The sequence below is a fragment of the Delphinus delphis genome, chromosome 1 (assembly GCF_949987515.2).
Source record: "Delphinus delphis chromosome 1, mDelDel1.2, whole genome shotgun sequence".
NCBI classification, from domain to species: Eukaryota; Metazoa; Chordata; class Mammalia; order Artiodactyla; family Delphinidae; genus Delphinus; species Delphinus delphis.
This window is the reverse complement of record NC_082683.1, coordinates 45,120,520-45,132,749: the sequence shown is the minus strand read 5'-3', so window position 1 is coordinate 45,132,749 and position 12,230 is coordinate 45,120,520. Positions and strand designations below refer to the sequence as shown.

At 55.3% G+C, this 12,230-nt stretch overlaps 1 protein-coding gene across 4 annotated transcripts in view; it reads left to right on the top strand.

Annotated features, from left to right (window-relative positions):
- SSBP3 (single stranded DNA binding protein 3) overlaps window positions 1-12,230 on the top strand; it is a 164,526-nt gene that overhangs the window by 141,052 nt on the left and 11,244 nt on the right. For all 4 annotated transcript variants that reach the window (XM_060022512.1, XM_060022517.1, XM_060022527.1 and 1 more), the window contains 6 exons: window positions 538-604; window positions 719-795; window positions 9,197-9,261; window positions 9,972-10,020; window positions 10,636-10,671; window positions 11,156-11,210. In XM_060022512.1, coding sequence (XP_059878495.1) covers window positions 538-604; window positions 719-795; window positions 9,197-9,261; window positions 9,972-10,020; window positions 10,636-10,671; window positions 11,156-11,210 — 349 coding nt within the window. The remainder of the gene's footprint in view (window positions 1-537; window positions 605-718; window positions 796-9,196; window positions 9,262-9,971; window positions 10,021-10,635; window positions 10,672-11,155; window positions 11,211-12,230) is intronic.

Below are 12,230 nucleotides of genomic sequence, written 5' to 3'. Positions count from 1 at the left end.
CACCTCCTCCCCTGCCCCCTTGAAGAAGGACCTCCCACGGTGGCAGGATTTTAGCTAGTGGGTCTCACGGGTCCCCACAGTTGGGAGTTGGGGATAAAACAAGTTACATCTCCACTCTCCACGAGGCAAAGGAGAGACAGGGTTTGGCCTAAACTGCATCAGCTGGAGTTTGGGTGGTAAAAGGGAGGGAGGGAGCAGTGCTGCCTCTGAGGGTGGTGTGGCTGGTGGCCCGGCCAGAGTGTGCCTGGGCTCTGGCAGGTACGCAGACCTGCCGAGACGGCAGCGCTGGGCCGTGGTTCCTCTCCCAGAGACGAAGCACCCATGCTGACCCACCCATGCTGCAGTTTTCCATAACACCAGCTGGAGCTGACTGCTGCTGCCCGGGGACCCCCCAGCCGGCGGGCAGCAGGAGCAGTCTCGGGGAGGCCATGAGTGGCCCTAAATGGTCAGGTGGGGAGCCTGGGCAGGCAGGTGCATTCCCCTCTGTCCCCAGCTCCAGGGAGCAGCCACTCACCTCGGGTCTTACGTCTCTTTCAGCCTCCGGGAGGAGTTCCTGGGACACAGCCACTGCTGCCCAATTCTATGGATCCCACGCGACAACAAGGTAGACAAGGCAGGGTGGGCCATGGGTGGGGGGGGGGGCACCAGGAGGGGCTTCCCCCCACCACTGTCTGCCTCCACCTCCTGCCACTCACGGCTTACCCGCTCTGTCACGCAGGGCACCCCAACATGGGAGGATCAATGCAGAGAATGAACCCTCCCCGAGGCATGGGGCCTATGGGGCCCGGCCCACAGGTAACTGACCGCCTGTCTGTCTGTCCATCTCCCGGCCATCTGTGTGCACCCACCTTCTCTCCTCTTTCCAAGTCTGTTAGTCTTTCCACGTCTCGCAGCTTGGAGGGGTGAGGCGAGAGGGCGTGACCAGGGCCCCAGCGGCCCGTTCTGCCCCCAGCTGGGCAGCCCACCTGGCAGAGTTGAGGAGACCCCCAGCGAGCTGGGGAAGAGGAGCATTTGGGAGCCTTCCATGGGAGGGATTTGAGGAATTTGGAAGGCAGGGGCCTATGTCCGCGAGCAGCAGTGTGGGTCCCCAAAGCTTCCTCCCACCTTTGGGAGGTAGGGTGGGCCTGAGCTGGCTCAACGGTCACAGTTTGTTGGGACCCAAGGCAGGATATTGCATTATTCTGCCTGCAGCTCACCAGTTGTCTGACTTTGGACGAATCACTTTCACCTCGGTGGCCCCAGCAGGCTCAGCGTCCCCCCCAGTCCAGTGGGGGGTGAATCTGTAGCCGTGGTTCTTGGTGGTACCACCCAGCTGCGAGGAGCCAGGCCGGCCAGGGCCCCGGTGCTCCCTTCCACTCAGAGCTTTTGCCATTTTCATACACCAAGCTCCTGCCTAAGCTTTCTTTTGCCCAGAGGGGCTCCACTGCCAAAAAGGACAGTTTAGAAACCTCTAGAGGAAATTATCTCAAGTGCCCCGCCCACCCCTTTATAGCAGCAACACAGTGGTCGCTCCTTGGGGTGCAGCTCCACACCCACAGGTCCCGGGTCCCACAGCACCATCGGGCAGGGGCCTGGCAGGCCATCCCTGTCCCAGCACCTTCTCACAGTTGGCTCCCACTCTTCTGAGTGTTTGAACGCGGCTCTCGGTCCTGCAGGCGCCGTGGCAGAGAGTTTGTGCTCTGCCCTCCTTGGGAATTCTCCGTTATCTGACTATCTAAAGCCAGAAGTCTGAGTAAGGAGAAGGGGCATTTCACAGTGAGAGCAGGAGGATTTTGTTCGAGGGTGTTCCTTCCCTTCGTTTCTGCCCTGCCTGGAGGCCTGCTTGTCTCTCCCACTCCTGTGTGTCAGTGTTGGGATGCTCTGGGCCCCTGCACAGGTTTCCGGTTCCCTGGGCGTGAGGTCATGCCCCCACTCACGCACACATGCCTCCCTTTTGGAGGAAGAGGCGTCTGCCACACCCCACGGCCCTCCACTCTGTCTGGAATTGTATTTACAGCACACCCAGCTGCCGCGGTCTTCTCGGCGATGGCTGCAACATCTGTGGCGTTGAAAGATTTTTAGGGAGGTCCTTGTCTTTCGTCGGCCCCTTAATCCTAAGAGGAAGCAAGCCCACACCAATTGCAGCTCCAGTTCTTTTCTTTCCTCAAATCCCCCAGAGCTTGTGTTTTCACCAGCTCCTTTTAAGCTCCCGGAGTGGCCCCTTCCTGCCGGGCGGCCGGCTTGAGCTGACCTCCGCAGGAACCCGTGGGAGGGGTGGCAGGGTCTGAAAGCCAAGCGTTCCCTCTCCTGAGTCAGAAACTCTCAGATTCCTCAGCCACACACTAGAGATCCTCTTGGTGTGGAAATCAGCAGTGGCCTTGGACTTCCAGGATGTCTGGGGGGTCGGGGGGGTGTCTAGGGGACACAAGAGGATGGAGTACCCCACCACCCACCCCTCTTGATTCTTGGAGACTGTGCATCTGTAAAATGGGAAGGAGACCAGTACTTCCTTGTACGGTTGCTGAGAGGAGGAGGCTCAAGTTCTTGGCCTGATGCTTGGCCCAGGGTAGCCTCTTAGGAAGCAGTTCGTGTTTTCCAACTTGAGGCCTTAAAACCAGTGTTCAGGACTCGAGCTGCTTGGGTTTGGTGATTGCTTCGTGTTTTCTTTTATTTTTTCTGGCAAAGGCCATTAACAGCTTGTTAAGTCTGTAGTAATACTGAGGTTCCGGAAGCTGGGAATGGGTAATTACCAGACGGACCGAGGGCAGAGTGTCCCGAAGTCTAGGGCTTCCTCCTGGCTTAGTGGGAGTTTCGTCGTGTCCATGTCCTCGAGCAGCAGTCTGGCACACTCTCATGGCACGTTTAAAGAGGCTGGTCCTGAAGGCCAAGGTCTTGCTGAAAAGGGCCCTCCTGGCCTCACCAAGCAGGGTACAGGGGTGGAGCTCTCGTAGGCTCGGAGGTTGGTGCCCAGAGGGGAGGGAGAGGCTAGCCCTGCAGTGAGGCCAGCTGACCCTTTCCACCCAGCCAACCTCAGGGGCTCTGAAAACATCTCTCCTTTTTTTTTCTCTTTTTTCTTTTTTTCTGGTTTTATTGAGATATAATTAAGATACGGCACTGTGTAAGTTTAAGCATAATGATTTGACTTACATACATCATGAAATGGTTACCACGATAAGTTTAGTGAACATCCATCATCTTATACTGATACAGAATTAGGAAATAGAAAAAAATGTTTTTTCCTTGTGATGAGAGCTCTTAGGACTTACTCGTAACAATTTTCACGTATAATGTAGAGCAGTGCTCATTCTGTTTATCGTGATGTATGTTGCATCCCTAGTACTTAATTATCTTGTAATTGGAAGTTCGTGCCTTTTGACTGTCTCCATCCAATCCTCCCCCCACCTCCTCAGCCCCACCTGCTGCCAATGGTAACCACAAATCTGATCTCTTTTTCTGTGAGTTCATTTGTTTTTGAAGGACAATTGACCTACAACACTGTGTTAGTTCCTGTTACACAACGTAGTGATTCAGTATTTCTGGACATTTCAAAATGATTGCCACAATAAGTCTAGTTACTATGATGGTGTCACCATACAACGATATTATATAGTTACTGACTCTGTTCCTCACACCATACATTTCACACCCATGACTCATTTTATTTTGCAACTGGATGTTTCTACCTCTTAATCTCCTTCACTTATTTGTTTCCTCCCCCCGCCCCCCACCCTCCTCCCCTCTGGCAACCATCCATTTGTTCTCTGTATCTGTAACTACTTCTGTTTTGTTACGTTTGTTCATTTGCTTTGGTTTTTAGATTCCACATATGAATGAAGTCATACAGTATTTGTCTTTCCTTATCAGACTTTTCACTTAGCATGATGCCCTCAAGGTCCATCCATGTTGTCACAAATGGCAAGATTTCAGTCTTTTTTATGGCTGAATGATATTCCTGTGTGTGTGTGTGTGTGTGTGTGTGTGTACCACATTTCCTTTATCCAAGATGAATGGATAGGTTGCTTTCGTATCTTGGCTGTTGTAAAAAATGATGCAATGAACATAGGGGTACATGTATCTTTTCTAATTAGTGTTTCTGTTTCCTTCCTTTCCCATATCACGTGTGCCCCTCTGGGTAGGGTGCAGTATTAAATTCCAGAGCCAAACCTCCCTTAGAGCATCTGGACGTCCTCACCAGCCCCTCACTGGGGGCAGAAAGACCTGGCCTTGAGTGAGCCTGGGCCTGGGCAAGATTGGGGTATGAGATGGATTGCAGGTTCTGGGGTCAGCCAAGGAGTGGGCATCATAGAGCCTGGAAGTTTTAGACCCCCAAGCTGAGGGTAGGGAGAGGACAGGACCTACCCCCCAAGCCCTTTCTCTCTGTCCCCTGAGGGTGCTGCCCTGATCACTCAGAGTGGACAGGAGAGGGACGAGCTTAGTGCTAGGAGCACCGTCCTGGCCTCAGCTCAGCCTGTTTGGGCCTCCAGTCCCTCATCTGCAAAATGGGTGTCCGGGTGATGACCTCACAGGGCTCACCGTGGGGCTGTGTGAAACAGCAGCTGTGAGACAGACCGCAGCACAAGGCTCCGCAAAGCATTGCACGGATCCCATTCCCTCCTTAGAACCTGGGCCCAGGGAGGGAGCCCTGTCTCTGCCATGCCTGGACTATTAAGAAAGGTGACCAAGCCCCTTCAGGCAGTCTTTAGTAAGCACCACTGCATGCACGGGGCCGTGCTGAGACTGGACACAGAGGTGGGAAACTTTCAGCCTGTTATTCCAAGTGGAGAATAACATTGCTAATAGTGGGACCACTCTAGAACTTTCTGAACAAAGAATAGGTACAGTGTGGTCTTGGGGTTACTTTATAGGTTTCAAAACCGAATGGAGTAACATCATACTTTCTGAGGTTGTGTATCATTTTGGCCTAAATGTCACAAAGGAACCAGCAAACTAGGCATCACCCTGCCCTTTGCCTTCAGTTCCTCAGGCAGATTTTATTCTGGTTTTGTGAAGCAGCCAGTGGCGAAAAGGAGGTAGTATTTCCACTTAATTGTATTCTTCCTTTAACGAATTATGCCTGTGCCTGTGTCAGGCGGGAACTTCTGGCTCAGTGTTTCAAAAGTGAATCCTGTTGGTGTGAGGCTGAAGCCGGCAGGGCTCTGAGGGCTCCCGCGGATGCCACTTGCAGCACGTCTGGGATTCCGGTTGGGGTGGGGTCAGCACAGCCTAGAATCAGATCGCCAGCCTGGCTTGTCTGCGTTTGAGAACGTTCGGGCGAAGGATAATCCACCATCCCTAGAGACAGGCCTGTGCCACCAGGAGAAGCTGCATCTCCCCCCTGAGCCAGGACAGTCCAAGCTCAGTGCCTCTGAGCAGAGACCCCGGAAGGAGACGGAAGGATCGTAAGCCAGGCCAGGGCACCCTGGGCTGGGGAGGAGAGAGTGGAGCCACTCAAGGCACTTCCCCGGTGGCTCCTCGGAGACCTCCCAGTGGGGCTGGCTAGGCTGCTACATGATTAGAGGTGGTGGAGGGCCGGCCCAAAGCCCAGGAAACTGCCCAGCAACCTGGAGACCCCTTTGACAGGTCTGTCCTAAAGTCTATTCTTTGGGGCCCCAGGCAACATCAAAAAAGAGCCCCTGTGCCGAGGAGTTGCAGGAAGCAGAAGCAGGCCCCAGCCCCTGCCAGCTGCAGGGTGCCTTTCTGCATCACCGTGGACCTTGCCCAAGAGCGCAGAACTGAGACCAAGAGGGTGGGGCCTGACCCTTTATAGTTCCTGACCATGGATCAGCCCCCCTGCCCAGGGTCTGGGGCGCCCTCGTCGGGACAAGGTGTGGGTGTGGGGAGGTAGACAGACACACTCACGCACACACCCCTGTGGACGTGGCCGGCTCCTTGGCTGCACCAGGGACTCCTCCCGGGTCTCCAGCTGCCCCGTCCCTGCAGAGTAGTGCTGAGGACAGGAAGAGGGTGTCTGGCTACGGCCACACCTCAGAACCCAGTGCTGCGGGCAGGTGGGCACTGGGAGAAGAGAGAACCGTTTCTACTGAGTCCGTGAGGCTGTGCTTCTAAGCCCTCCCATCCTCTGTGGAAAGGCCAGGGTCTCTGATTTGAAAACTTGCCTCCAGAACCTGACGTTCAGCCTTACTTTCCCCCTGAGTTACTGTGTGGCCTTGGGTGAGTCTTGGGCTTCTCTGGGCCTCCAGCTTGTCATCTGTGAAGTGGGGGCGTGTAAGTGGCCATCGGGGTCTGGGCCTCTGCAAGAGGGAGGACCTGGCAGGCCTGCTCCCTCCTGGGCAGCGGCCGTGCTGGCTTTCAGGAGGCTCCTGAGGGGGTCAGGTTAGGGCAGCAGGTGGTGCCCCCGGAGCCTCCCCTGAGGGGCTGCATGTCCAGATGTCTTTCAGGAGTGAGCACCCTGCTTCATCTCCTCCTCACCACACTCTGCTGCCACGTCCTGGGCTCCCGCCGGCCCCCAGGCCAGCCTTCCACTCCATCCCCACAGTGCCGGCTGCTCTCCTGGGTGTGAGAGAGAGCAGGAAGCAGCTGCAGCCCCTGGAGGAGATCTCACTCTCTCTCTGGAAGTTCTTTCTGATTGGCCAGGCTGCACGCAGTGGAAGAGTGGGCTGCCTGGGGAGGTGGTGAGCTTCCTGTTCTGGAGCAGCGGAAGCGAGGCTGAGATTTGTACAGGGGATTTAGTAACTGCACGTGGGCTTAGAAAGGGCCCTTTAAGACCTCATGCTTAAGGCAACATTAAAGGCTTTGGCGTTTGCTCTGCTAACATCCCAAATCAGTATACACCTCTGAGGGCAGAGGGAGCACTTCAGAGCCATCATTTCATTTGATCCTCACACGGCCCTGTAAGGGTGGGGGCTCTTTGTCCCCATCTTATGGACAAGGCAGCACAGTGGAGGGGTTGCAGCTCTGAAGCCATGATCATAGCTGCACGAGGGGCCATCACTCTGCTTCTGCGCCTCAGTGTCTTAATCTTTAAAGTGGGGATAGTAGTGAGGTGGTGGTGGTTAAATGTAGGTGATGCTAAGCCCGTAGCACAGCCTGGCACGGAGGAAGCATTGTTATTTTTGTGGTTTGCCCAGAGTCAGGTTGTGCTGGGGCAGGCTCTCCGCGTTCTGACCTCAAATCGGTGGCTCTGCTCACCACGCGTGGCATTGTCCGTAGGGAGGGACTGGCCCCTTTGTTCACTGATCTTGCGGCATATTTGCTCCAGGGCAGGTGAGTGTCTTCCGGCCCAGGGACTCAGCCCTGAGCAGGCACGGGGGATGCTGGCGGCCAGAGGAGCCCTCCGCGGCCACCCTCCCCTCCCTCCCCCTACTGCAGGCCTTGCTGTCTGCCAGCCAGCCTGGCGCTGCTGCAGTCATTGTGCACACCCTGTCTGGACACTCTCACTCCAAACCCCTCTCTGGGTGACCATGCCAAGGAGGTGGTCCTGAGATGGTCCCCGGCTGGAGAACCTGCCACCAGCCTGATGGCGGCTCTGTTTGTCAGCTCTGGCCCTTGAGCCTCCTGTTGTGTCCCCACTCCCACCCTCCTCCCCACCTCCCAGATGTGTGGTGTAGAGAGCAGACCCTGAGGCTCGCAGATCCAGGATTAAACCCCAGCAGAGACATTAGCTGACTGTGAACTTGGGCACATCTTTCTCCCCGCAGACCCTCAGTCTCCTCTTTTATAAAATGAGAATAATACCAGCTTCATGGCATTGTTACAAGGTCCAAACCAGAGACTGTATGTGTTATGTGCTCAGTAAAAAATGGCCAATGCTGGCTGTCCCTTTGCCATCAAAATTCCACCAGCCTGCTACTTTCTCCTACAAAGGCAGAGCTCAAGCTACAACCAGCCTCATGTTACTTTCCATTCATTCACTTCTTCACTCCGTTGATGATTCAGCGCCCAGTCTGTGCCAGCTGATGTGTGCAGTGACGGGGGATATGAAGATCAGTAGGATAGAGTTCCCGCCTTCCAAAGGGGTTCAGAGTCCAGTGGGAGAGATGGACATGTGGCCACGATCATAAGCCAGAGTGCTGCAGGCCATTGGGGGAGGACATTACAAGGCACTCTGGGAGTGACTAGGATGGAGCAGTTAACCCCATGGGATGGAGCAGGGAAGGCCTCACAGAGGAGGTGCTGTTTGAGCTGGGTATTGGAGGATGTGTAGGAGCCTGCCAAGTGGAGAAGGGAGGCAAGATATTTATTCCTGTGAAGAAAATAGCTCTGGAAGAGGCGAGTCGGGGAGCAGTGGTGAAGGAGATGAGCCAGGTGAAAGGCCTGGGTGCCTGGTTCAGTGGCTCTGACCCATCCCACTGCCGTGGGGGGTTGTGCCGAGCTGAGTTGGGACTCCTGCAAGTTTCCAAGTTTTGTGTAGACTCTTCTCTTAAATGGAACAGTGATTCCCTTGAGCAGGGAGACAGAGTTTTCCCTCCTGCTCCTCCAGTACTGTGCCTGTTGAGGGCCGCACGTGCTGACACCTGCATCGGGTGACGATATGGAGGGACAGCCCAGACCCGGGGCGGGGTGGGGTCTGCAGATGCCCGGCCGCGGGACAGGCCTTTTGGGAGTGTGCCTCCCCTCCCACGTGCAGACTCAGCCCTGCCCCCAGCCTGCTGGCTGTTTCTTCTCCCTAGATTTCTAAGGTGGGTGGTGGTCACCAGCTGGTCCTATTACTGAGTCTCTTCCCCTTTCCTGCCTGAATCCTGAGGGCAGGTGCCAACCAGCATCATGAGCTGCTTCCTGGATGCCTGTGTGCTTTCGGGAGACCCATCCTGAAGCCCTTGAAGTTGCATCTAAAGCTGGGACTGTTCCTTTGTGCTGGCTTGTCATTGTGGTTCCCTCAGTTGGTTCCCACCCAGCATTTTTTTTTTTTTTTTTTTTGCGGTACGCGGGCCTCTCACTACTGTGGCCTCTCCCGTTACGGAGCACAGGTTCCGGACGCGCAGGCTCAGCGGCCATGCCTCACAGGCCCAGCCGCTCCACGGCATGTGGGATCCTCCTGGACCGGGGCACGAACCCGTGTCCCCTGCAGCCGCAGACTCTCAACCACTGCGCCTCCAGGAAGCCCCCACCCAGCATTTTTTTAATGAATGTATTACTTTCTCATCAGATCCTTTTCACAGACTAACTCTCTCGCTTATGTTCTGTTTGTTTTTCCCCCTCCTTCCCTCTCCGGTTCCCCTTCTCCTTCTCATAGACTGACGCTTGGTTATCGTTGCAGAATTACGGCAGCGGCATGAGACCACCACCCAACTCCCTTGGCCCCGCCATGCCCGGGATTAACATGTAAGGCCAACCACCCTGCTGGCGGCTCAGAGCCCATGGCTTTCCCCGCCCTTTGCTCCCCCTGAGAGACTTGTGATGGGAGTAATTACTGGCACCTCTCTGGACCTCAGTCTCTCATCAGTAAAGTGAGGATGTTGAGCATACCGGTGATGAGACCTCATACACCCCCCTATAGTGCTTGTCTGTGCCAGGCAGTCTTCCAAGCTTGCTACATGGATCAGTTCACCTAATCTTCATGATAACCCTATGAGGTGCTTACTATTATCCCCTGTTGACAGATGGGGTAACTGAGGGCACAGAGAGGTGGGGTAACTGGGGGCACAGAGGGGTGAAGTAACTTGCCCAGGCTCACACAGCTCTAAGTGGCAGGGTCAAGATTTGAAGCCCTGTACGGTTGATCACTCTTTCAGGGACTTCAGTGGTGTAGCCCCTTTGTGGTAGTTGATCCCTATGAGAATCTCTGTATTCCCTTTCTAGGAAAATGCATGTGCAGAGGAAATATTATTTTCACAAATTTTGCACATAATTTATAGGAATCTATAGATTTCTGCCCACGGAACTACACATTATTACCCCAGAACAGCTCTAGGAGTGTATGAAGGCTTCCTGTTAGTGATTTCAGCCCTCTTGTTCTGAGCCTGCTGGCACTACCCCCTTGGTTGCTTATAGCATCATTTTTCATTGTCTCCATCTCTCTGTCTCTCTCTCAGGGGCCCGGGAGCTGGCAGACCCTGGCCCAATCCTAACAGTGCTAACTCAGTGAGTACCCAGGTTGGCGGGGGGAGGCGCTGTCTGCTAGGGACTGCGTTCTAGGGAGCAGGGTGGTTCCTGTCCCAGGTTGGAGGTGTCATGGGGAGTGGGATGCAGCAGGATTCCACCTGATGCCTTCAAGGAGAAGCCCACCTGTAAGGTGAAGCGTGGGAGTATCATGCTGGGGCCCTCAGGGGCTCTCCCCGCTGCTCTGCAGAAGCTGAGGTGTGAGCTGCGAGCCGGGCTCAGAGCCCTGTCCTGCCAACCTCCTCTTCCTTGGCAGGGCTGGCTTCCAGTGCTCAGAGGAAGGAGCTGGGAAGGGGCTTAGCACAGACAGTGCCGGGCAGGAGGCCGCGGGTGGGGGAAGCGCTCACTTTGCTGACCTAGAACTGGAGGGTCTCCCGCGCCTATGGCCCCCCAAGGCTCCCTGCCAAGGCTCTCAGGATCGGTTCAGCATAGGGACTGGACTTGGCTCACATCCCTGGCCCCCTAGAGACACTAACCAGGTGGCTCAGTGTGTTTCCCATCAGGAGTGGGGTTGTGTCCCCCAAAGGATTTGGAAGGTAGAGCACTCATTGCCTGTCAGAGGAGGTGTCTGAGGTGTCATCCCCCTCTTGTTTCTAGATTCCATATTCCTCCTCATCACCCGGCACCTACGTGGTAAGTGTGTGCAGGTTTGGGGCATTGCGTGTCTAACCTCGTGACTGTATGTACAAGAGTACGTGGGGTGGGGGGGCCCTGTCTCTTTCCTCTCACAATATATTCTGAGCACAGGTTCCAAACTGTGCTAGTACTTGCTGTCAATATACAGGTATCTGTACTTTCTGGTGGCCCAGAAGTCCCCAAACAAGACCCAGAGTTGGGACCCCCATTCGGGGGACTGACCAGTAGGCCAGTCAGCTTCCACTACAGGCCTCTGGTTTCACCGGTCCCCATGTGTATGAGCACACACGCACGCCCACAGCTGCCTCTTGGTTTAAAGAAAGGAAAGGGGGAACCCAGTTGCCCCAAGCCTTAAACACCCGGGCCCCGGGTGAGCGCTGGCTGCTGACTTGGCTGGAGCTCAGTGGCCTCTCCCCACGTGTGTCATCACCATGGGCTTTTTACCGTGGGTTTCTGATGTCAGTTTTTATCTCATCTCCAGGGACCCCCTGGTGGTGGCGGCCCCCCAGGAACACCCATCATGCCTAGTCCTGCAGGTAAGAAGGCTGGGGGAGGGGTGCCGCTGAGGGAGTAGGGAGTCCTGGAGGGGCCTGGGTGCAGAGCCAGGGCTTGCAAGCTGCTCTTCCTGAGCAGTGCGCCCCCCACCCGGCATCTTGGCACCAGGGATTTAGTGGGCAGGAGGCCCCGGTGCCACCAACCTGCCATGTGGCCTCAGCCGGGTCACTCCTCATCTCCAGTGAAAGGACAGGGCAGAGCAAGGAGATCCGGAAACAAGGGGTCTCACTGCTTTCGGCTCCCGCTGGCCAGAGAGAATCCTGTCCTGGTTGTCATTTCTCTAGATGACTGAGAAGGGGCTTTTGGGTTCTGGCATCCTGGGACCAGGACTCTACAGCATGATGCCTCTTGAGTGTCTAGAGCTATTGGCTTCTGGTCCTCTGTATCAAAGATCCCTTTTCCCTTTTCTTTAATCAGAAGAGGGCATGTGCGCACACCCACACCACACACACACACACACACACACAGCATCACAACTGTGTTTTTTCCCAGCTAAGAGTAGCGTACCGTCAACTAGAAGGAATTCAACATACTATCTTTACCCACCCCCAAAATAAAAAGTGAGAGGTAGTTGGATCTCTGCCCGAGAAATACTGGTGCCTGCTCCTGATATAAACATGTTAGCTGATTTCCTAAGGAGACTTTGCTGGCTAATTGGGGACACGGAGGAGTCCCTCTCTCCCATCCCCTCAGCTCCCTGTAGCAGGGCAGCTGCTCAGTGGCAGGGGTGGCTCTGGCGGCGACCGTGATATTCCCGCTCCTGTTCCCTCTTTCTGCTGCTGCATTTTTATGAGCTGCATGACCTACATTCAGACTGGGTCACATTAAACCACTCCATATGTTACTGCGTCGCCAGCACCATCCCTGCCTCTCTCTCCTGCCCCATCAGCTTGGCAGGGCGGCCCCATCAGCTTGTGGTGTTTCTCTTTCCCCGTTTGACTAACACTGCCGGGCGGGGTTGGGGGGAGAGCACAGGTGGTGGTCTGGCCGCCCCTGCATTG